General features: G+C 39.0%; 2 protein-coding genes across 8 annotated transcripts; both read right to left on the bottom strand.

Annotated features, from left to right (window-relative positions):
• Positions 1–892: 892 nt before the first annotated feature.
• On the bottom strand, positions 893–12,454 carry wdr45b (WD repeat domain 45B). 5 transcript variants are annotated; one of them, XM_086065127.1, is made up of 10 exons: positions 12,438–12,454; positions 10,921–10,995; positions 6,831–6,993; positions 6,635–6,722; positions 6,464–6,558; positions 6,165–6,355; positions 5,853–5,938; positions 4,429–4,530; positions 4,126–4,247; positions 893–2,339 (listed from the first exon to the last, which is right to left on the bottom strand). In XM_086065127.1, the coding sequence occupies exons 2-10, from the start codon at positions 10,969–10,971 to the stop codon at positions 2,233–2,235; spliced, it is 1,005 nt and encodes a 334-aa protein (XP_085921253.1). In that variant the 5' UTR covers positions 10,972–10,995; positions 12,438–12,454; the 3' UTR covers positions 893–2,232. The 5 variants fall into 5 exon arrangements, with proteins under 5 accessions (XP_085921253.1, XP_085921252.1, XP_085921251.1 ...); XM_086065126.1 differs by lacking the exon at positions 12,438–12,454 and adding an exon at positions 11,701–12,058; XM_086065125.1 differs by lacking the exon at positions 12,438–12,454 and adding an exon at positions 11,701–12,049 and having other exon boundaries at positions 6,831–6,932.
• A 1,180-nt stretch (positions 12,455–13,634) lies between these two features.
• On the bottom strand, positions 13,635–24,959 carry LOC147157132 (uncharacterized). Of its 3 annotated transcripts, XM_086064979.1 has the most exons (8): positions 24,320–24,746; positions 24,005–24,090; positions 23,894–23,930; positions 21,859–21,960; positions 19,430–19,525; positions 19,062–19,172; positions 18,550–18,673; positions 13,635–15,998 (listed from the first exon to the last, which is right to left on the bottom strand). In XM_086064979.1, exons 4-8 carry the CDS (start codon positions 21,889–21,891, stop codon positions 13,999–14,001), a joined length of 2,364 nt encoding a protein of 787 aa, XP_085921105.1. In that variant the 5' UTR covers positions 21,892–21,960; positions 23,894–23,930; positions 24,005–24,090; positions 24,320–24,746; the 3' UTR covers positions 13,635–13,998. The 3 variants fall into 3 exon arrangements, with proteins under 3 accessions (XP_085921105.1, XP_085921103.1, XP_085921104.1); XM_086064977.1 differs by lacking the exon at positions 24,320–24,746 and adding an exon at positions 24,789–24,959 and having other exon boundaries at positions 23,894–24,090; XM_086064978.1 differs by having other exon boundaries at positions 23,894–24,090.
• Positions 24,960–25,631: the final 672 nt, after the last annotated feature.

Below are 25,631 nucleotides of genomic sequence, written 5' to 3'. Positions count from 1 at the left end.
TCACATTCACATACACTTTTTGTAATTGTAATGTCTCAAACGTATGGAACAATGTGCTGGCATCGATTCCCTGACAACAAAATTAAAACAATGGGGTAGATGCCTTCGACTTCCGGGGTTCACACGTCAGCGCCCGTTCTAACACTAGCACCTCCCACCTCCCTGCGCCCCCCAAGCGCGCACTCCTGCCGATGGGCGGGAGCGCGCAGGATGTCTGAAATGCTTCGGACAACTGAGACACTACACACTCGCACCGGTTGACGGGAACGCTGTCCACACGTCACAAACCGGAAACAAATTGTATGAAACCCGGAATTCGAAAGTCTCGCCTTCTCTGTAGCATATACCCCAATAATTAGTATAAAAAATAATACTTGTGGAATGGAATTGATGTTTGTGACAATGCAAATAATGTACATTTTAGCACTCACTAGTCACTGCGGTTGTCAATGTAAAAGTTATCTATAAAAACGTACCCAAATGAGTTTCGCTTTGCAAATTAGGCCTCTCTCCACGAGACTGCACAGTAAATTTGTGGTAAAAAAAAAGTAGTTAATGTAACATTACACATGTCTGGGGCTCCGTACACATCTAAGGCAGGGTGGTTGATTTGTGCTTACCATATCTGCCTCATGAGAAAAATAGTTGACTTTCATCACAATAGATTCAAATAATAAAAATTGTAATTAAACTGCGTTTATTTTTTAGGTGCACTGAAATTCAGGTTTAGAAAAGGTTGGGTTGAGGGTGACATCAACAAAATTGGCTATAATGAAAGAGTGCCTACTGTGTATTTTGTGGCTAAGGCTACAATTACTGCTGAATTTACAGTATGTGCTGACTCACACATACTAGAAACACATTTATGCCTAATAAATGACAGCACAAACAAGATGATGCCAGACTTTTCAGTGAAAAATCTGCTGTTTAATTAACAAATGTAAATGCAGATTTTCAGTTTTACAATCAAACTTTCATGTCATACAGTTTTGCGCGGCATCCCTTCAATGTTCAGTGATGGAGAGGTGAAACAGTGCAAATACACAATCTGGTTAACACGGGTGAAATGTTGCAGTGAAAATGCTGTCATGGACCACATGGGAACATAAACAAAATAATATTTCTGTTAATTTGGTCGGTTTAAGTATTCACACCAATTTGCATTAGTTGAATGTTTGTATGTACACGGCGCAGAACGAAGCAGTACAGTATACTGATAACACATAATGCATCCTGTGATAGTTGAGGGGAATGGTTGAATTATTTCTTTTGTCAGTTTTGCTATGTCAGACATACGTTTTCAGACATGCTCAACGCAATACTGTGGAAATAAATTTTTAATTTTTACAAATTATAGATGAGCAATGACCAATCCATCTTTCATGAACTTGCTCCGAAAATGTATATAAAAAGTAGGTAATATTTTTTAAGCTTTATTCCAAGTTACTGGTAATTGTTAGCAGTAGCATCATTTTATTTATTTTTTTGCATTATTGACCCCGCTACATTTGGGGTGGGGGGTGGCGGTTAAAAGGAAAAAAAGCCACGGCTAGATTTAGTAATAAAATGATACCTTGGCTATAGCAAAACTTGTATACCTCCTAAATAAAAAAAAACATATTGCACAATGTATAAAAAAAGAAGCGTGAGGCAAATATGACTTGACTTCATTCTGCACAATGGTATGCAATTAATATTCAGTCTTCAATTTGAGTGAAGGATGCAATATTGAACTATGACCCCCCCAACCGTATGCTTGGAGACCACACACACACACACACAGTGATACATTAGTATCGTCATGCCACGTGACAAAGTGTTAGCAGGTTCTCTCGCTCCACTCAGAGGCACTCCGTAGAATTAGCTTAGGTGGTGTGAGTTGACAAAAATCTCTCCGAATTTATCGACGCCATTCAAGAAAATAACCATTCCCTGCAAAGTCATCGGAAGACATCTTTAAAAGGACTGATGTCCAAAACACCTCCTTGCTTTTATTTATTTTTTCCTTCCTCGCGTTTGGTTCTTGGGCGTCCACGTTGCCCTGACAACTCAGAGATGTGTCTTTTTCTCTCTCTCTCTCTCTCTCTCTCTCTCTTAGCAGAGTCATTCAAGAGAAGTGCAGCAGAGGGACCTCTTGTCTCCTCCCTTCTGGATAATGGGGGGGGGGGGGCTGAAGAATGAAAGAAAGAAAACGAGGCTGTGTAATGGTGCCTCCTCAAGGGCATTGAAAGGTCATATTTTGTCATCTGTCATCTCAAGGAACTGTGCGTAGACATCTCTGGAGCACTCCCCTTTCTGGTTGTACAGGAACTTGTAGTAGCTGCCATCAGCGCAAATAGCTGCGAGACACAAGCGGATGGAGAAAGGAGAGATAAACAACACTTGCCTGTGAAAAGTAGCTGAGAAGCATTCACATTACCTTACTGCGCACTAGTGCTAGACAAATGAAGCTTCGTGAAACATTTTTGATTTTTTTTTACTCCTCTTGATGGCACTCTTGGTTTGAAGATGCAGTGGAAAATGTAATCAATTTTCATTGCACTAACCTTTATATTTAAGCCAGACGAGTAAAGGAAAAAAAATATCAAGTGCTTCATGAAGCTTCATTTCCGCATTACTACTGTGCACACTACTAGGGGTGAGTAAAAATTGATTCGGCAATATATCGCGATATGACAGCGCACAATTCTCGAATCGATTCGATATGCAGCCGAATCGATTTTTAAACATCCATTTTTTATGGGAATATTCAACAAAACGTCTTACTTAGGGTTAGGATTCACACATTAAGCATGGAAGAATTTTTTTTTTATGGAACATTAAGCCTTAATATTTTATTTCAGTGCTGTTCAAAAATGAAACAGACTGCAACCTGTTTGTTAAATGCTCAGTTATAAGCCTGAATTTTCAGATAAATACATTTTCATACAAATCTTACAATGTACATGTGCAAGTTTACTGATTAGTATTTTCAAAATTTGAGTAAAAAAAAAATCGCAATAATCTTTTTTTTAATTTTTATTCGTATCGGGATTAATTCGGTATCGAATCGAATCGTGACCTATGAATCGTGATACGAATCGAATCACCTGGTACTAGGCAATTCACACCCCTATTGCACACAAACAGTGCTTGTGCAGTAAGTCGTGATGGACAAATTAAGCTTCATGAAGCACTTGTGATATATTTTCCTCCTCTAGATGGCATTCTTGGTTTAAAGATACAAAATTTCCATTGCACTCGCCTTTATATTTAAACCAAAAGCACAATCTAAAGGAGTAAAAAACAAACAAACATTGCAAGTGCTTCATGAAGCTTCGTTTTCCCGTCACTGGATGTAAGACAACAAAAATGTCAGGGAAGGCCTACTAGAACATCTGAACTTTATGTGTGGTTATTCAGCAGGACTTAAAATGGTGACAGGTGTGTGCTGACTTGCATTTACAGGGTTTCTTGCAGGTATTAGCAAATTTAATTGAATAATTTTTTTAATGTAATTTTAAAATTAATTTAATGCGCATATCGTACTGCATGCACACACACATACACATATACAGTATACATACATGATTTAGTTAACTCACAATTAATTGCACATTATATCTGTTCTCAATGTAAAATCAAATGTTTTTTCAGACTTGTTATAACTAACATAAGTGGTCAAATATGGTTACCAAATACAAATGTTGTTGTATCTTTCAGTTAATTGATTCAGTAGTTTTATAGTAAGTAATTCATAAAGTTATTTGAAGTAAAAAAAAAGCTAAAGGGAGTGTGAAAAATTGAGTCATAGATTTACGTTGAGGTAATTTTCTGCCACTATGTGGCATCAGTGTTTCATGTTGAACATTGGTGACAGGAAGTGTACATTTTTCTTTTCAAATTGAGAGCAAATGTATGCATCAACTTTGTTTGAATGTTGAATGCTTTTTAATGCCATTTAATTTGTGTCCTGAATGTGATTGGTTGATTCGGAGCACAGCTACATTCCCAGTTAGAAGAGGGTGTCATTGCAATTGTTTAACTACCCTGAAAAGATTTCTTTGGTTTTCTCAATTGTGTTAGACATGTTTTTGAATTGTGACTACTACTTATATTAATGCTAAGGTATTTAAGTGCTCCAACCTATGACAGCATTGGGCTCCGTTCCGAAGGCACACAAACATGGGGAGCTCGAGGGCAGCTGGAACTTGGAAAAGCTCCACATGGAGCTGAAGTATTTGGGAAGGAAGCTGGCTGAGGCCAAGCTGTGGAGAGAATGACACACGACGCAGTTACAAATTGGAAGAAATGTCAAAAACACATCACTCATTGTCATTTTTGCATTCAACTTAAATACAGTAAGGCTGGTGTGTCTGTTACCGAAGTACAGAATATATCGTTGGTAACCTGATGATTCAAAAAGAACGCTGCCAATTATAAACAAACCTCGATTGCCTATTCCTCTTTGCATCTTCGGCTGCAAAGATGTGCACTGTGCCGTGGTCACTCGATACACAAATGAGGGATGCATCCTGGTTGAAATTGATGCTATCAAAGGGATAAAACAAAAGTAGGAAGAACAGATTAACCGCAAGCTTTCTGCAGCAAACGAGGACATGGAACAGGTGGAAATTCACAATCCAAAACTTGACCATGTTAATGAATATTTTAAAAAATGGCATGGGAAAAAAATATTTTGTTTGAGTTCTGTTTTTCAGTGAATATTATTGAAATTGACCTAATGCTAAATGGCAAAAAGCCTCAAGTTTCTTTCTGTCACTAGTCTGAACAAGTCATTCTCAATATTGCGTTTGTGGAATATGAATTAAGCAGCAAAATCCACCCATTTTTATAAATCTTGGGGTGGCCATTTTGCCACTTGCTGTCGCCTGAGAATGACATCACAGTTGCGCACTCTCGGCCAATCACAGCTCAGCTTGCAACGGTCACATGACCAAACACACACACAAATAGGTGAGTCATGATTGGTCGTTACTTGAGCCCTGATCATCTGTGATATCCTTTTCAGTCACCAGCAAGTGGCAAAATGGCCGCCCCCCCGACATGGATTGACAGGTGTATTTTATTGCTTATATATGATGTGTGATTATGTGTATTGCTGCTGGTAACGCTGTGAATTTCTCCACTGTGGGATAAATAAAGGTGTATCTTATCTTATATTATCTTATCTTAATGATCTCGATCTTAGTGGACCTAATTGTAAACAGTTGTTGATGTCATGTTGAGGCTTCCAAATTAGAGATAGAACGATACAGATACCGATTATTAGTAGTCAAGGACGCCGATAACAGATATTTGGAGCCAATATTCCTTTTCACTATAAGGGAAAATAATGGCATCAAAATTTGAAAAAAAATTGAAACTGCAGCTCTAATTTATTTATATTATTTATGTGACATTTTAAGCATATTGAGCAACTTTTAGGGTTCATAAAATATTGGAGTTTAAAAAAAATCATGGCTCTCCCAGGCGCAGTAGCATGTCTTCAAAAGTTAAATAAAAACTTAAGTTAATAGCTCCATATTGTGTTCTACAGTAAATAAAGTTTTCTAACATTTCAAAATATGTCAAGTATTAAAATGTTATTTATCCTAATTTTAATTTCAAACAAAAACAGAAAGTGCAGAGAGTTCCCAGGTTCAGCAGCATCTCTTTTTAAATAATTAGTTCCCTGAAGTTAACACTTTTTTTTAATGGATCTACTATTGGCCGCACGATTCTTCAAAATGTCCCATACCGATATTCGTCAAAATGCTGAATATCGGCGCCGTCAATCCCTATTCCAAATCACAAAGCTCATATAATTCCACTGTCATGTTTACATGTTTGTCTTGTTGTAAAAGTCTCACCAGTAAATGTTGGCTGCCTGAGAGCCTCGTCTCAGCTCTTGTATGAGTTGCCCGGCCAACGTGTCAAAAATTCTGATAAGTGTGCCCTGTGGACGAACACACATTTGCTCAAGTTTCAAATGGCAAAAAAAGAAGAGAAAAAAACAGTGGTACCTCAACTTATGAATTTGTTTTGTGACCACGCTTGTAACTTGAAGCATACATAAATGGAGGTCACGTTTCCCATTGAAATGAATGGAAATTCAATAAGCAAAATGTATAACTCGAGGTTCCACTAGAGTCCCGAAATTACTTCCGGTCATGTTGGCCTACTTTCTCCGACGCGGTGGCTATTCTGGTCCCCTGCAGGTTGAGAGCGATGCAGCACAGCGCCCCCTCGTGGGCAGGGATGTCCACCGGGGGCTTCTCAGTGTTGGCCAGGTCCACAATCTGAACATGGCCCGAGTGAGTCCCAGGGAAGGCCAGAAGGGAGTTGTTGCTATTGGGACACAGCACACACAGTCCTGAAGAAAGAAGAAGTGAGAAAGTGACTGCTCGGCGGTTCCACGCAATTTGAATTCTGGACTGCACAATGTATGTAGTTCCAGTTGAATAGATCCGGGACTACAAACCTTTGGGGTTGTAGCAGGTCTCAAACACGTGAAGCTGATGGGGGTTATGGGTAAAGGTGAACACTTTGATCATGGAGTCCAGAACCACCACAATTCTGACCACAAAACGACAAACAATTCAAGCTTCCGTATACTGATTCTTTTTTTTGGGAAGGGGGGGGGGGGGTTTACCTGTCCCGCCGAAGCTTGACTGCTTTGACCTCTGTGGAGAACTCAATCTCAATGACTGTCTTCTTCTTCAGGTCGTCCCAGATCATTACTAGAGTAACGTCAATCAAATAATGAAGGTATGAGTATTTAAGCAAATGTAAATAGAAGCCACTTGTCAAATTAGAAGCTCGTGTTCTGTTTCAAATCCAAAGCAAACCTTTATTGGTTGGGTACTTGGGCTTCTTTCCTCCACCCACAAGCGCCAGATAGTTGCATCGGAAAAGCATCTCCACGTGGCCGACCCCGCCCTCCAAGAACTCTAAAAGTTTCAAGAAATGCTTTGATATCAAACTCAAGCACTCTTCTGGAGAAAAAAATGCCTGTGTGAGATAAAAATGTGTTTTGCCTCATTTCTTTTGACTCAAAAAACAGAGAGACACACAGGAAAAAGCTCCTCGCCTACAGCAGAACTGATGTTGACAAGTAAGTCCGGAAAGGGTCGAGCTGCTGCTGAATAACATTTGTAGCCAAACTGGAGGGGACAATTCCTCTTTTTCAATTATGCGCCAATACGCTATAAATGCATCCTGCAGAATTTGCTGATCTGAGTCAGACCATGAGTCCGTCATTTTATTTTATTTTATTTTTTATTGCAAACAATTTTACAGGGTTTTTCCTGTGTACAAAATTCAGAGGCGGCCACCTCCGCCTAATTTGCTCGTCACCACCAGCCTGAGCCATTGATATCGCTCAACACGGCGCTCCAGCTGTGTTGATTGAGTTCGGCGTGATCACATTTTAAGTGCAGTTGCAGTGTTGCGCCATTACGCAACAGCAGTGCACCGGAAAGACCTGAAGCAACAACCAAAGAAGAAACAGCTTTCTTTTCTTTTTTTCCCCTTTTAAACTTTAATTAATGTACCGAAGAAGAAACAGATTATGGAGCAACCGTTGCACACGCCCATTTCCAGCCATCGGCAAAGTCATATAAACACATTATATACAATAATGGTTATTGTATATACTGTGTTTATATTTACAATTTAATATGTACTAGTGGATGATTTTTTTAATAGGGGTGTCAAAATGAATGTGTTAATTTTGAGTTAATTTAAAGTTCCTTTCATGCCACTAATTTTTTTGAACGCACGATTCCCTTACTTGGAAAGCCTGTACTGGGGGAATTCGCAATGCAGCAGACACATCCACATCAAAATTTAGCAGTAATACTAATAATGCATATATTTGTGGAGACTGGGGTCAAGTTGTACTTTAACAATTTAATAAATGTGCAGAATTTCACAAGTTACTTCATGTTAAAGATTAGATAGCTCTTAATATGAAAAGAGAAATGCACTGAGTTGTCACCAATGTCTTACAAATGCAATTATGCCATCTAGTGGCAGAAATATGACCTCAACACAAATCAATATCACACTCGCTTTTTACAGTACATCTTTTTAATTTTAACTCAACTTTATGAATTATTATGAAATTACTGCATCAATGACTAAAAGATGCAGCCATATTTCTATTAGTTTAACATGTTTTCCACTTTTATGTTAACAAAAGTATGAAAACTCGGAAAAATATATTTTATTGTACATTTAGAACAGATACAAAATTAGCAATTAATCATGATCACTATTGAAGTCCTGCGATTAAGTACAATTAAAAAAATGTAATCGCCTGACGCCCCTAATTTTTTAATGATTGTAGTTAAAAAATGGTAAAAATGAATGGCAACTTTGTATTCATATAATTTCTAATTTCTAGTCCCTGATCGTAAAATGGTTGCAGGAGGGCGACCTATAGTGGTATCGGTCACCACTGCGAGTACCGATACCTTAAAAAAAGACTGGTATTGGCACAGATACTGATAACTGGTATCGCAGTCAGGGTGATACCACCTCTGCCTCAATTTGAGCTAGGGAATAAGTAAAAACACATACATACTAGCAGTGTTAATTTTGGCAATAAATTTAAATCTCTTTTTAGGTATAGTCTTTTGACTAAAATTAATTAAGGTTTTAGTCATAATATAGTCATCTGATTCTATTTTAGTTTTAATCAAATTTTAGTTGACAAAATTAAAGAACAATTTTAGTCTATGAAATAAAGAACAATTTAGAATGGGCAATTTAGTCTATGTTTTCCTTCAGCATACATTTAAACTTTTATAACTGTAACAGCAGGACACATTTAACATAACAGCGTCGTTTTTTTGCTTCAAAGAACATGTTGAACTGACAATAATAGGTCATTTTATAACTTAATTTTCACCTAAAAAAAGTGCATAATTGCCTGAGATGAATCTTACAGCTGCACAATGAATGTAAACATGTTTGAACATTAAATAAAGTGCAGTGAACACTTTCTGAGTGGTCATTTATTTTTCTGATTGGATTTTGTGAATTTTCATCACTGTGTTGTATTCGTTTTAGTCATTGACAAAATTGTCAGTCAATTTTAGTAATCGTCATCGTCACAATGAATGGCTTCTATTTTAGTTTTTGTTTCATTTTCATCTGAAAAAAAAATCCAGTGACAAAAAATGTTCATCTACAAAATTATCACTGGACATGCAGTCAATATTCGGATTAAGGTCAGAATTCCAGTTTCTGAAACAATCAAAGGTAACACGTTTACATGCGTAGCGGAAAGAGTTACCCCCATTTACATGTTCATTTGTGCTCGATTGGAATACCCCGTTCGGACCGCGACGTGCGGTCAACGTAATTACGTAAATAACGTCATTTCCACTTTTAACTAAATAAAAGACATTATATTTATGTCACTCAATACGCTAAATGAAGTAGTCAGTTTCCTCCTCGCTCCAGAGGTGTGCTTCTTTGCTGCAAGCGTCATGTTTGTTGACAACGGCTTGAGTATGTCCGGTGTGTGGTAGCCTTACAAAACCAGAATATTGCCAATATTCGGGTTTTAAAAGGGTCACTGCCTGCATGTAAACGTAGTCACAGACGGACAGAAAGCCTGATTTATTATGTTCTTTATGTAAACATTACTCAAAAACATAATATAAGGAAAATAAAGATGTTGAATTCCCATTAGAAAATGAATACATGATTCTAGACAAATAGAAGGGTAAATGTCCAATTACAAAACAAAGTTTTGATTAAGATGAGGGGAATGGGGTGAATAATTGCCCCCCCCCCCCACACACACACACAAAAAGAGGCAATAATAGGAAAAGTTTAGAAAAACTAAATCATAACATTACAGGAAATTAGATTTAAAATGTTTTTGTATATGCATTAGGGCTGAATTATTTTGGAAAAGTCAAAATTGTGATTGTGATTTAATTCACAATATTTTTTTCCAAGGTCCTTTTCCAATTTATTTTTCAACAATCTTTATTACGACAAACAATACCAGATGTTACGCATTACAGGATACAAAGATAAAGGCAAATAAAGCATTAATTAATATGAAAGACAGTTTCTACTACATTTACAGGTATAAACTTGCTACTACATCCAGTTTGGCGAGCGTTCACCATCGCAACTAGGGGTGTGAATTGTCTAGTACCTGGCGATTCGATTCATAGGTCACGATTCGATACGATTAATCCTGGTACGAATCTATAAATGGATTATTGCGAATTATTATTTTTTACTCAAATTTAGAAATTACTAATCAGTAAGCTTGTACATGTACACTGTAAGATTTGTATGACAATGTATTTTATTGATCTAAAAATTCAGGCTTATAACTGAGCCACTGCATTAAACAAACAGGTTCCATTAATATAACATTCTTCCATGCTTAATGTGTGAATACTAACCCTAAGCAAGACATTTTGTTGAATATCCCCATAAAAAAATTTATTCGGCCGTATATCGAATCAATTCGAGAATTGCGCGCTGTAATATCGCGATATATTGCCGAATCGATTTTTCCTAACACCCCTTATAACAACATACCGGTAATCCTGCCACAGGGGTGTGGTGTAAACATAAATATACGAAACTAGGTCTGGGCAATATATATAAAATTTCAACTCAATACTCAATATTTTAAGAAGATGCTAAATATTAATCAATATTAATCAAGTCCCCCCCCCCCTAACTTACTGACAGTCATCAACATTAACAGAATTATGGTCATGGAGAACACTGACCAAACCGCACGTCAATTTGGTAAATTTATACCTGTAATTTTAGTAGATGAACTGTCATCTACATTAATTAATGCTCCATTTGCATTTATCTCAGTTTCCTACAAAAACACATCTGAAATTGATTGTTGTAATAAAGATGACATTAAATGTTTTCAGGCATTATTACCTTGTTTCTCCTTCTCTTTAAGAGGATCTGTGTTGTAAACCCGAAATCCATTCTCCATTCCACAGGCAAAGCACCCTGCAAAGGTACATAATAAACAGAAAGTGGTAGTGAGTTCAAACTTTTAGGTCTCAATATTTACTAAACTATCAGATTAGCGTAATTACTGTAGATAAAGCACTAAAGACACATAACACAGATAAAGGCTAGGGTACACATACTCTAGGTGTGGGTGAAACTCATCTAGTTCGGAATGTTTTCCCTTGCCGTTGGATAGTATTGATCTGTTATGATCACATATAATGAACGATAGACAAATGGCTAACAAGATAACAGTGGATTCAAATTTGATGATGCTAATGGGATGCCAGTTAGAAGTAATCGTCCCACGACACTCGAAATAGGATGTTGGTTGGCTACCAAAGTAATTTATGTGTACGTTGATGTGTTAACACACTATTAACGTACCTCAACATATAGTAACTCAAATAATTGCTGTTGCATGATCGTCGAATGAAACCACAATAGCAACGTGAGCGGAAGCTAGCGAAAGCTAGCAGTGGCTAAAAACGGTAGGTGTTTCACGGTAAAGTTCCGCAAGTAATATGACAACTGTCGTGATGCTCTATTTACAAGTTAAGAAAACGAGTTACGGTCATTTACATCTAATGTTGATTACTTTTGGAGGAAACATTGCGTTAGCAAAGTTAGCTTAGCATCCTTGGCGCTATCCGTATTCATTTTGATGAGAGGAAAAAAAAACATGACAACGTCACTTCTCACCATGGTCCTGGTTAAATCCAGCGTAAAGGAGTCCGTTCCCTTGCGGGTTAGACAGCAGTGAATTCATCGTTTGACGCGAGCAACCGATTTCCAAATTGTGTAATCAATAATGAAAACAAGTGCTGCAGCTCGGATAGCTAGCTGGCTAACGTCATCGTTCCTCCAGAGTTGGCTGCTTGGAGAAGGAAGGAGACAACAGACACTGGTTCCTGTTTAGCCGAATCAGTACTCGAAATCGGTGTACATTTCTTTGGGGTTTTTGTTCTTTTATACATTGTAAAAAGTAAAAACAAATTCAATAGTGTGTGGAACTGTTTGTGTGACAGATAAGGAACAAAGTAACAACTAAGGGTCCGAGTAAAAACACGTAAATTCACCCGAGGGTCCGAGTAAGCGGATGTTAAGAGTATGATTGCTTGTAGCGTAGCATTTACATTCGGTTCCACAAGTACGTACGATAGTGCATAATGTTATTGCAAAATAAATTAATATGCGCCCCACTGGCCTAATGGATAAGGCACTGGCCTCCTAAACCAGGGATTGGGGGTTCGAGTTACATCTGGGGTGGCAGTAATGGTTTCAGCCTACAAAGTGTGAATCAGAGGTGTCACATTCTGGTGGATTTCACTGTGTAAAAGCTAATTATCTTCATTCATAATCTAATGGGAAAAACAAGAATGGTATCTTAATTATCGTCAAAACGAAAAGTAGAAAATCTTCAAAAATAAAAGGCTCACTTATGCTGGTGTCCTCCACACCCCTGTATGAAGTCTGGGCGTGGTCTTGCGGGATCTAGATTTTTTTTCTTCCTGACAGCCTTTTTTTTTTTTTTTTTTTCAAAATAGCCATATGACCCTTTTCAGCTTCTGCAGATGACAGTATTTTGGAGAAGGGTACAAATAAATTGCATTTTCTGTTATCATTAGCTAATAGTGTTTGTGTGTGTTTTTCCCCCTGTTAAGTATACAGGAACACATTCTAATAGCAACGCCACTAATCTGTTTAGAAAAAAATAAAAAATAATTATTCTTATCAGTATGAGCACTATAGGTAAAGTCGTTTTTCCATTTAGTTATCTGAATGTGTATTGTAGCTAAATTACTCAAATACAGTAAATTTTGTAAGTTTACCGAAGTACTGGATTTGAAAAAGTACTTTAGTAGGCCTACGTAGATGTGTATCAAGCAGTGTGCACCCTCTACTGTCATGTCTCCATGCATAGTAAAGTTAGTTCCTGTTTGTTTTTAAATATTTTTATTTTATTTTAATACCTATATGTCTGGTATCATGACTGATGTGTCTGCACGTCCTCAACTCGTTAAGGCTTCCCAGTGTGTGTTTGTGTGCACGTATTTAAATATAGTGCCGGTATTTACCCAAAATGCTTCCATCGTGTTGTGAACAACAAAACTGCACACTAAACTTTTAAGATTGACCAGTATTGTGCTGACGAAGAAAAAACTTTTTGCACCCCTAACAGTCGTTTGTGGAATATTAGTAAATCCACCCGGTTTTATCCATTTTATGGCGGCCATTTGCCAATTGCAAAGTAACAACCTATCATGGCTCGCCTGTTTTCTGAAGCTGGGCCGTGATTTGTCATTACCTGAGCAGCTGTGATGTAATTTTCTGTCAACAGCAAGTGGCAAAATGGCTGGACCTTGAGATGGATAAAACCAGGTGGATTTTGCCGCTTCACTCATATTCCTCAAACGCAATAATCCGAATGCCGTGTTAACCTTTTACATTACCAATTTTTTGGGGGTTGTCTTCTCCTTAATTCTCTGTTAACAGTCTGTTGAACAATGTCGTGCTTAACATCTGTTGTTCTAGTGTATGGTATATTGGATCTACATCGCATTTGGGGAAGTCCGGTTTTTTTTTTTTTTTTTTTTAGAAACGACACTAACATGGTGCTTGTGAAGTGCAATACCTTAGGTGTCCAAGGCCCGTTTATTTCCAAGTCAATAACAAATAGAAATTACGTTCAATTTATTGAAGAAAAATGAATTTACATGTATTCCCAAAATTATTTGTTTTAGCATTTGCACAAACTAACTTTATGTTACTACAGCAAACATTTCTGTAAAAAATACAGTTACATTATGTATGCATTTTACACTTTCATAGGTTCTTTACAGCCCACAGTGTGGCAGCCACAGAGGAAGCACAAATTAACCCCAGTTGTAATCCCTCCACCTCATTTTTGTCTCTGTGCCTCAAATATTCACAATAAACACATTATAAGCCACAGTCTCTCATAAGTCATGCCTTATTTTTAATCCATGTTTATGTTAGCTATGCATGGACAAGCCTGCGATGTCTTTTCAGGCCATGTAAACTGGAAAACGCTTTGCTACAGTTAGTACAAACGTATGGCCTCTCTCCAGTATGGGTTCGCATGTGTAGCGTGAGAAAACAGGACTGGACAAAACCCTTTTCACAGATGCTACACTTAAACGGCCTTTCCCCCGTATGGTATCTGCGATGAATTTTAAGTTCTGCAGAGGAACGGAAAGACTTGTCGCAGTCGTCACATTTGAACGGCCTTTCGCCTGTATGTATCAGAGTATGCCTCACTAGCGCATCTTTACCAAAGAAACCCTTTCCGCAATGCTCGCATGGGAAGCGCATGCCTTTGTGATGGAAGTTATCGTGTTTGAGGAGGCATCTCCTCGAGGTGAAGCTCTTCCCGCACTGGCCGCAGTCAAACGTCGGTAAAGCTTTATCGCTGAGGAGTTCGCCAGACTGATGCACGCGCTCGACGTGCCTCGTCAGAGTGACGCCGTGTCGGAATTTCTTGCCACACTCCCAGCAAAGGAAGGGATACGCCTTGGTGTGCTTTTTCTGGTGCTCCACCAGGTCTGAGTACGATCGGAATCTTTTGGAGCAGTGGGGGCACCGAAAGGGCTGGTAGCCGGTGTGTTTCCACTCATGTCGGATGAAACGCTTCAAACTGGCGAATGTGGTCTGGCAGTGGGTGCACGTGAACGGCTCGGTAGGATTATGGACGTCTATGTAGTGCTTATGCAGCGCCTTGAAGACGGGGAAGTTCTCCTCGCACTGGTTGCACTGGAACGGCGTGTGTGATTCTTTATGCATGGCCAACGCGTCAGAGTCGCGCACCAGTTTCATGCAAACCTCGCAGTACAGCGGGTTGTGCGTCTGTTTGTGGGAATCCAAGGTTGATTTGTACTTGAAGGCCTTGTCGCATTCGTTGCAGCGGAAACAATGCCGAACGTCTTCGGGCTGATCGGGATCCACCTGTTGCTCGTTGTAACAGATGTTTCGTAAATGGAAGCGAAACGTCTGCTTGCACTTGAACTCCACGCTGCAGTGGGGACAATAGAATGGCCCGTCAAGGATATTTTTCGTGTCTTCTGGGCTTTTCTGTCCCAATTCTTTGGAGGACCTCTTTCCTGAGGTGGGTAAGTAATCGGGGTCGTCTGCGGTGCTGTCTGCGAGCACTGCTTCGTTGCCTGGCTCACAAATGAGGATGGCAGACTTGCTGTCCTCTTCTCCCGCAGTTTCTGAGTTCTCTTTCTGGGCTTCTGTCTCTGTCGGCACACTTTGGCATTTATGCTGCTGTAAGAAGCGGAAGTGCTTGAAATTTCTATGACACGCTGCACAAGAGTAGGTCAACTCTTCGGCGTGTTGATTCATGTGACGCTCTAAGAATTTGGCATGGCTCACCACCTTGCCGCACACATTACACGTTCGATCAGGCAAATCATTCCCTTTGGCTGAGACGAGAGAGCTGTTGCCACTGCCGGTGGCCGGCGTCCTTCCGGATTTCCTCCACTGTGACAGGAGCCGTTTCATCTTGAGGCCTCGATTCTTTCGCACGGGTCTTTTCAGCAAATCAAAATCTGGATCCTGCGCACATGCTGGCATTTGATAATCTTCATCATCAAGACGCTTCTTTTTTCTCCCACGTCTGTTGGGCGTCTTTACTAAGCTGTCAAGCACTGTCACCTTGCCATCCTCTCCTATGATGAGCGTTTCAGATAGGTTATCGTGGTGGTCTTCCATTTCACAATCATCCGCACCTGTACCTTCTTGAGCGGCCTCTGTACCAATGTCTGGCTTTTCTTCCTGATCAATTCCCAACCACGGTTTTTGCACGTTTTCCTCTGAAAATGCAATTTTGCTGCCAGCCTCGACTTCCATTTCTGTACAGTCCGTATAAACCACGCTACTCTGGGGATGCGTGCCTGCTTGCTCACTGAGGATTGCATCTCTTTCCGCAGGAGGCAGGCACAGAGTGGACAAGATGCCACTATCAACCTCACAAGATTCTGGAAATAAGAATAGGATAAAATTAATATTCATCCTAATCATCCACAATTGTGCTTGTATGCCAACAATAATTTTAACATTTAAAGTATCATTTGCCTAATGCCTGCTTCAAGTTTGAAGTTGTACACTCTTTCTCTTGGGCAAACTGGTGCTTCAAGCTATTCAATACACTTAGATACAAGTAAAACCCAGAACCATTTACATTAAATAAAAAATAAAAAGAGAGAGATGTCAAAAGTAATTTTGTCTTTTTATGGCAGAGGATCAAGAATATTCATGTGGGTATAATGATTGCCTGTTGCTGAACAATTTGTGTTCAAATATTTGTTTCTGAATCGGTTATAACAGCAACACCAACGCTAATCATTACCCCGGGATTACACCGCATGCGTGTGCGTTGCGGCACCTCCGCTGCGTCTTGACTGCGTGCTCCGGACACGTCAATTTTATGAACAAAATTCACCGGCTGCGCACGGCTGTGGTCCGGCAGCTCTGTCGCCGACAACTTGATAATGCGGCATTAAAAAACACAAACACACAGAAAGTGTGCTCAACAGAGAAGCAGAAAGAGAGGTGGACTTTGATTGAACTTACCGTCCACTCCCACAGCTTCTACTACGACGTTCCTTGCATCATAAATTTTTAGGTTCTTCAAATAAAAAGGATGTGCAGTGTCATATATAATCCACCCCCATTATAAATCTCTCTTCGTCCATGTTCGCTGCAGTGAATTAAGCGTTAAGCATTAGGCTATGAGGTTTTGCTGACATGATTGCGAAATAGGATCTAGCGGGTATTTTATTCTAAAAAAGTAACTGGATTTTTTTATTTTTAAATTGCGTCAGTCTTCCTGTCCCGCTCGATGTGTTCTGTGCTAGATTGCCATTTGACAGATGCGTCGACCGGCAAAAATAGAAAATAGGTTTATCCTTGCGGCTGGTCCGCAGTCGATCCATAGCGCACACGCAGCCGGTGTAATTTGAACAAGCTGATAGAATGGAAGTGAATCAGCCGGAGCGGAGACGCAATGCACACACATGCGGTGTAATCTCGGGTTAACCTATTTATGTTTTGCATAGGGGTGGGCGATCTTGCAAAAATAGAACATCCCAATTTTTTTTATGATAAAATCACAAATTTGATTATATCACAACTTTTTATTAATAAGAAATCCAAATTAAATTACACATGAAAAAATAAATTAACTTATTTGTAAAAATGATCATGGTAATAAACACCTTTTGTAAAGAAAAATATAAATTATAAAGCCGCAAAACACCTGAGTAAACCAATAACAAAAGTCACATTTCTGTTTTCAAATAGTCTAATCAAAGTAGTGAATCTCTTGCACACAATTTGGCTGCTAATCATGGTTAAAAAATAAATTAAAAAACGCATGTAAAACAAAGTTGAAAAAACTGCTGCTGTTGGGTAAGTAAAAAGCACCTTTTTATAAGTAAAGATCACAATATTGTAGCAATCATTGTGGGTGGGTGGCGGCATACGTAGTTTCCCATGGTCTAGACGGGCCATGAATGCAACACAAGACTTGCTTTGTGCCAAGTTTCGCAAGTTAGCATGTTGTTTTCTTGCATGGTTAGCGTAATCAATTTCACAAACGCTACAATATGACTTACGGCTGGTCGCCTGTTGCAAAAATAATTGCACTTTTGTTTTTGCGTCACTATTTTTCTGCAATCTGTGTGTTGGGAAGAAAACCAACGTACGACTTGGCAGCTCGTAACGCAGATCCAATGTTATACGGCGTGATTTTGGTGAACGCTTCTGTGACGGTCGGTTGTTTTGGAAGCGCATGCATGCATGAGCTGTTGTCGCTGCTTTGGAGTTTTTGTCTTCATCATTTGGCTGTCATTGTACTGTGTGCGCTCTGCCATTTCAGGTGGCTGAACAAGTTTGTAGTGTTGCCGTAACTTGACTTCACGCGCTCCTCGTACACTTTGCATATGATTTACGCCTTGTCTTTGTCAACTGGAGCGACGCCAAAACAGTTTCATATTATGGACGATGAATTTCTCTTCGGAACAAACTCGCTTCCTCCTCCACCATGCTTTACGCAGCTCGCTTGTTTTTGGAAAAAATGCGGAGCGGGGGCAAGTGTGCGCGCGCTACAGTTGACCACTGATTGGCCGTCATAGGTCACGCACTCCGGAGACAGTGACTGAGAGTCAGCAGATACATCGCTGTTCTTCAGTCAGTGGCAGAAAATGAGCTGACGGTCAAATTGTGCTGAAATGCTTTGCGTCGCGATCAGACGATTCCACAGATATGAAAGATCGTGAGCCCTGCATTTCGTCACACGATTTAATATCGACATATCGCCCACCCATAATTTTGGATCACGTGTTAGCATTAATCTAGCAAACTTGCTAAGGTAAAGCTATGTGGTTTGGTCTAAATACACAACATGTAATTCTTTTTGCCTTTGTTTGACAATAAACATCTATAAGTGACAATAAATATTAAATCTACATTTTTAAAGTGTTTAGTAAGTGACGAGTGTGTAGTAAAAATGTTCTGCATCATGCTTACCAACATCCTCCAACTGGCTGAGGTCTTTGTGAGCGTCCAACACGGTTTTCAGCTCCTGAGATGCGGTAAAAGACTCCATGCACGCTCTCAGAACTGAAGAGGAATCGCTTAGCAAAGATGCAATCTGACAAAGACAAGCAAAATGGTGTGTTTGCATTTTAAATGTGCATATTTTGGAACACAGCATACAGCAGGATTTCACAAACTTGGGAGGTCAGGACCCAAAACGATTTGTATGTCAATATATACAGTGTTGACAATTCTGTTGCTGCGACTTTTGTTTTAAAATCAGCAAGCAGGCATACATTTTGTATTTATGTTTGTATTAGTAAAGTGATGTTTTATTTGTTCTTTATCATTAATTTATGTAAAGTATATGTCTTTGTTATGGCAATACATTATATATTATATTATTATATAGGAGGAAACAAGTTTCTAATTTGGGTCTTCAGCTAAAAGGTTTGGGGAAAACCCGGCATACAATAATTCTAACTAGATGGGATGTGACCTACCTGCTGGAGAGACTGACTTGGAATAAGCTTTTCGAGCCTGGACAGAAATAACCACATCAATGTCTGGATTGCTTTGTCATATGTGGGACCAAAGTCTTCAGGAAAAACATCCTGCACAGACAATTCACACTTGCTTCTGAGATTGCCAAGCAAAGCAGACACTCCAGGCACGAGCAATAGTAAAACAAGTGAGAGGCGTGATTCATTTAAAATATCTTGCTACTGCTGAATATCAACAATATGTTTAGATGGCTGATTCACATTTCTTTGATCATTCGTCAAAGCCATGGTCAATAAGTACAAAATTAGCAAAATAATTGTCACGTGAAAATACAATTTTGTGCCACTGAGGTGAAAAACAAACTTACTTGAAAGAAATTGTTTCTCTCTTCAGAATTTCTCAACAAATTCCGCACGAGGCTCATAAAATGAGAGTCAGAAATGTCTGGCGTTGCATTCTCAGACTGCAAAACAAGGGGTCAAAAAAGACAAAGGTCAGAGAGAATGGGATTATAAAATCGGTCCAGTTGTTGATAAAACTAATGAGTGTGATATGCACACAAACAAAACATGTCCCTCTTAACCCATTTTGGCCCAGGAGCACATTACCGTGTTTCTACCAATAGAGTCGAGAGCACTGTTGCGCTTTTCGACCATTAAATTCGGGAAAGCGGTTAATTCCCCCCCCCCCCTTTTTTTTTTAAACCAATTCTCAGTCTCTTAGCCAATGAAATGCATCAGTGACGTGGGCCTCATAGCAGTTACTGGAATTGTTTTCTTTTTGAGCATTCATGGCTGACGCAGATTCACTAGAGTTATGAAATAAATGACGGTAGCGACAGACGGCACACTGAGAACTTCCAACCAGTGGAACCAGTAGCCAGTGATATATTGTTAAGACATATGTTTGGAGACAATGAGGATGTCGAAGATTTAGACTGCTTTGAAACAGAATGGAGGACGAATTACCATTCGATTCCCCGAGGTTATTACAACTGCGCACCAGTGATGACGGTATATATACCCGCAGATGCTACACAGTTGCAATATTTAGTCATATTTTTACTGAAGAACTCTGGGCGCACCTCAGGTTTAAACCAATATTTAGGGTAACCCGAGCCAACACACTCCAGCTCGGTCAAAATGGCAGTGGTCTAACTCACGTGAATGCGCAAGAGATTAAATTTTTTGGGGGGCTGTTTAAGCGGTACGGCTCAAAAATTTTTTTTAAAGCAAACTTCACACAAGGAAATAAAATTAAACAATACACAATAATTTAAACAAAAAATTTGTGAAAAGTTTATTATTCACACATTATTTTGTTTGTTTTATTCGATTTCTTTGTGTGATTCTTAAGTCACCCAGGAGTTTTAGAGACATGTTTTGCCAAGTGCTTCAGGCCCTATCGGGTTAAACACTGCCATTGATCCACCGCCTATGTTTCAATGCTATATCCAATGTTTATATGGGCGTCCTCCAATAATTCTGGAACCATCCATTCATTTTCTGTATCATGAGCTAGAAACGATCAAAGCTGACCTACTGAATATTTAATGTGTATAATTTAGTACCATCTAGTGGTAAACTAATAGAATGCAACCATTTTTTTAAGCATGACACTACAGTCCCTCAAAGAGACCACAGTTTGCAAGGCTACCACCAATTATTATTTAAAGTGGGCAGGCAGGAGTAGCAGGAGAGGCGAATAAGCGTGGCTGGCAAGAACTCACTGCAGCGGCTAACTAGAGCGGCTAGAAAGAACTTGCTGGAGTAGCTAACAAGAGTGGCTAACAGGAGAAGCTAGTGAGAACAAAGCAGAGGGAGAAAAGCTGATTACAAAACCTACGATAGTAATAAAAAATAAAATTAAAAAAAAAAGTACAATGTAATAGGAAAAAAACTTCTTTTTTTTGTATATTGCCATTCATAGTGGGTTTCTTGAATGAATTACTAATTCACCAGAAGGTGCTAAAAAACACACACCATTTCTTTAAAGGAGTATGCAAGGATCTTTTGTCGCTGTGTCTTTTGGGTGGATCTTCTTAACGATTGGTTCTTGATCCTGTCAATCAATCTGACATAACTACATCGTGCGTGCTCGTTCCTAACTGCGCATGTGCACATCGAGTGTTTGTAGCATGTAGCCAGTGAGCTTCGGACTTAGCCATTCATCGATGTAGCTCCACCGATCCCACCACATACTTTGAAAATGGCTGAGGGTCGCAAGAGGACATCCGTCTATGAAGCGAGGCCGGCTGCAGAGACTGATGAAGATGAGCCCACACGTTTCCGACATTTGATAGGCGTTTCCCCCGGACGAGCAGGAGAGCTGGCAGGATGGTCTTCCACATGTGCATTTTTTTTTAAGTGACAAACTGATGTTTTGCTTCTACTTTTTGAGAAAATCCTTGAACACACTTTTAAATTTGTATTTTGTGAGAGGGACAAAACTATTTAAAAAAAAATTGTTTTTAATTCTCCATCACAAATTTGATTGTATTGTGGTTTAGTCTGGAATGTATCGCCTGTGACAAATGATAGGTTGAACATTAACATTTATTCTTAAAAAGTTGGATACAGGCACAAAATCAGAATTGGGCACTTCTAAAAACAGTTTATAATAATCAATGTCATAAGAGTTCAATGTTTTGGCCCATTAAAATGTGACCTGTTTTCTCCACCGTAACTTTTAATACCACAATCTGGATCACAACCAAACAGAACTCATTTGGACCCAAAGTGTAATAGCAAAATGCTATGGAGATCTATAAACAAAACTGTTTACCATGCTACTCACCTCTACTTTCCACACTGATTGAAGGCTTTGCATACGATCGAGGTGTGGCTGAATGGTCTGGATGTTGGCTGTCTCCTCAGAGCGGCAAAGCTCCAGGATGAGCTACAGGCATGAAGAGAAGATAATAAATATTATGATACTGCATCTCTATTAACATGAAATGTATTTATATAGCCACAATATAATAGCAGTGTGCCCAATAGAATCTTAGCCAATAAGTGAAACATTCTGCATTGACAAAGATGTTCAATGTTGACTGACATTGTCAAAGGTAGGGTTACACAGGGATGTGATTTGACCAAAGTGAAATTATCTGAAAATTTAGCCGGGGGTCTGGGGGCCGCGGGCACTCAGCTAGGTCCAGAGCTCATGGGTTTTCCGTGTTTTTAAGTACTTTCAATGAATGCACTCAGATGACAAAGAAATAGACAAAACAACAGCATAAATTTTCAATGTATATTGAACTATCCCATATAAAATTGCAGTTTTAGTAAACTCAAAATCAGTCACATTCAAAAACATTGGACTGCCTTTGCTTTTAAAAACTATCACTGAGAATATCATCATATATATTTACCATGCAATACATCATTTAATCAATCATTCTTAATTTAATACATAATGCATAACAAAAACATAAAATACCTCATGCAGCAAAGTCTGGTAAAAACACAATCATGCATTCGGATTGACTAAGATCATCTCTGTAACTGCATACATCAAGACAGTCAACATATTGAAACCTGAAAAGTGCAAACATGCAGCATTCATTTGAGTTTGTGTCAATGATTAACCATGTTAAATATTTATGGCCATTTTTATTACGTTATAATATTTTCGAAAATTTGATTTCGATTAATTTGAAAAGTTTACCACCGACCTCAAAATTCACGACTCTATCAGCAACTGGTACAGGTTGTTGGGGTGGATCACGTCTCTCTATTACCGCTTCAGATTGTGATGTCAATAAGGGATGGAGGCCGTAAAGTTTTGGAGTTTTCGTTTGGGCACCGAAACTTCCAGCGATGGAATAATTTGTTGTTCTTGACTGGAGTTCTTTCACGTGTTTTTTGCTCTTTGCGTGACTTTCAAGAGCTTTGAAACCTCTCCCACCATAGTCAATGGTATCATGGCACCAAATGCAAAGCGCTTTCCCGGCACGATCGATCTTCCGAATAAAGTCACTGAACAAATTCGTCACAGTCTTCTTTCCAACATTTGTAGATATATCCTTCTCTAACCAGTCCCATCGAAACTTGTTTTTTACGATCTTGTCAATTTCCTTAACTCGCGGAGCATCTTTGCGTTCGATCACGGACATCTTTCTTTAAACACCCGGCAAAAACGTCTGAGAAATGAACAATGGCATACTCCTATGCCTTTATAACAAGCGCGTTTATTGGTCAACAAACAATGGCATACGCCTATGCCTTTATAACAAGCGCGTTTATTGGTCAACACGGAGACTTCAGCCAATCGCAAGATCAGTTTCATTTCAGTTACGGAAACACTCAAATGGAATGCTGTCGAGAGACGAAATCGGATTTTTTACCACTTAAAAAATTGTAACATTTTATTTTTGGAGATAAAAAAGCGGAATTCCGCGAATTAGCGGAAAAATCACATCCCTGGTTACAAGGCACACATATTTATAGTACAGTTTCTGTGCAGTTCAGCAAAAAAGGCTAAAAAAAAAATTATTTTATTTTTTATATAGATTTAAGATGGAATGTTCAACACAGTGTTTCCCCACCCCATATTAATACTTGGGTGGTGAATTGGCCACCACCCAAGAAGTTTCCAAGAAAATTTATTTAAAATATATTTTAAAAAAGAAGAAAAAAAAGTGTCACGACAATATACTGCATGTAACGTTAGTTCGCCGTCACTCATGGATAGTGAGGCTAGAGGAGACATAGTAACAGGACAGAGACCCACCTCTCGTCCAACCCGCCTCCCATACCCACCGCCGGAGTCCACCCACCCAAGTAGATTTCAAATCTGTGAGAAACACTGCTGGAGAAATGTTTCTTACCCGTGCCCTCAGACCCAAAATGAGTTCTGCACGTTGCCTGGTTGAAAGGAGTTGAGGAACAATTTCAGTAACCATAAACACAAACTCCTCAAGTAGTCCATAATCCGATACAGTCTTGTGCTCTATCGTCTGCCAGATGACTGCAGAGACCAGACGAATTGGCGAAACAAGGAGGTGCAGAGTAGGGAGGGATGGACCTGGACGAGGAGAGAAATGCACTTTTCAATAATGGACATTTTCTTTCCACAAAGACATTGACACACTTGAGAAGAAATATGTTCACGTTATGCATAAAAACGTTAAAACACAGAGAAGTATACATTGTCCTGTGGTTCAAATGTGAAGAAACAAATAATTATTAGTAGGTATTTTATATAGAAGAGAATATTATAAAGTTTTCTACATAGACAACATAAGGAAACCTACATTAAAGTTTACTATCTTTCATCTCAATTGACGCACTAGGAAGAACCCAAACACGCCAGCCGCTACCTACTACTATAGAGTACAGCCAAGAGCAATTTAATTAAACCAGTCAAATAAAAACAATTCTGCCGAAATGTTCGTGTAACTGGAAATAATAATGTTAAACATAGTAATTTGGACGGCGTCATGTAATTACTTGGAACCACCCTACATCGCATGCTAATTTTAGCATGTGGCTGCTAACGCGGCGTAAAATCAAATCTACATTTACAGGAATTAGCACATACTTTGAAGCAAACCCTGCCTAAAGTCAACCACGAGTAGAGCAAATAACGAAACAAAATGGTTTCCGCGGCGCAACAAAATTATTTTAGCACCAAACTAGTCTTCAACATGAGTTAGCAATGCTATTCCCGCGCGCCCAACCCGGTGCGGCCTAGCTAAACTAATCCGCCCAGTTTTTACTTACCGGCTTGCTTGGAGGAACCTTCATCCATCCTAATATATTACATTACACTACGCCGGGGGAATGTTTATGTTAGGGTCAACACTATACCTCCAAGATGAGTTTTATATAGCAGACACCTTAAAACACCATAGGAAATGGAGCTTTGTGCGTCAACGGCTGCCTTTGCGTTCCGATCGGAATAACACTCCGGCGGACAACAGTTTGAATTAATAGTTCCGTTTCGCACACAAGTTGCCAAATATTTTTGACGATTGTGCAATAATATTGACTGATCTCGATCTCTTACAAATATCTTATTTACATCTTACATAAGATATTACATAGCATGCGGTATTGTATATTCTAATGCCCTGCGCACAAGATAATATTTATAAGTAAACAAACACACCTGGGTACGCAACTTTCTATATGACAGAAAATATTTATAATTTGCTTAGCCTGTCACTGGTGGGTCTATAATGCCATACGGTAGTTTATGTAATAGTCAAGCTGCACGTTGAACCTTTTTGTAGCTATGTTTATGAAGTAAAGAGTGGAAATAATTATGTAATGATTTTATTGATGCATCGCTGGTTCCAATTAAGCCATTTTCAACACTTTCAATCGGTCATTCATTCGCAAAAATGACACCCGCGCGTGTGGACTGACAAAAATAATAGATTTTTTTTTAAATATGAAATTTGAAATTGTGCTTAGAGGGCATAGACGCCAGCTATATGTAAAGAAGATGCAAATATTTACATCTAACATAACACAATTTCTCTTCACAAAACACTGTGGTGATTGTGAATAAAGATTACATTTTAGAAGCTAAATGTGTTTCTTCCACTTTGTACTCTTTGT

Source organism: Leptonotus elevatus, chromosome 20 (assembly GCF_054856555.1).
Source record: "Leptonotus elevatus isolate MCC_2025b chromosome 20, RoL_Lele_1.0, whole genome shotgun sequence".
Lineage (NCBI taxonomy): Eukaryota > Metazoa > Chordata > Actinopteri > Syngnathiformes > Syngnathidae > Leptonotus > Leptonotus elevatus.
This window is presented reverse-complemented; position numbering and strand designations above follow the sequence as displayed.

Bases quoted from the DNA above. Each gene is read 5' to 3' on its own strand.
- wdr45b (XM_086065124.1), bottom strand. From the start codon at position 11,421: ATGCAACAGCAATTATTTGAGTTACTATATGTTGAG. The intron at 10,996-11,385 runs GTACGTTAATAG...GTACCTTTGCAG, and splicing joins TTGAGTTACTATATGTTGAG to GGTGCTTTGCCTGTGGAATG. The intron at 6,356-6,463 runs GTTTGTAGTCCC...TTCTTTCTTCAG, and splicing joins GACCTGCTACAACCCCAAAG to GACTGTGTGTGCTGTGTCCC.
- LOC147157132 (XM_086064977.1), bottom strand. From the start codon at position 24,816: ATGGATGAAGGTTCCTCCAAGCAAGCCG. The intron at 24,091-24,788 runs GTAAGTAAAAAC...CTCCTCGTCCAG, and splicing joins AGGTTCCTCCAAGCAAGCCG to GTCCATCCCTCCCTACTCTG. The intron at 19,526-21,858 runs GTGAGTAGCATG...CTTGTTTTGCAG, and splicing joins AATCAGTGTGGAAAGTAGAG to TCTGAGAATGCAACGCCAGA.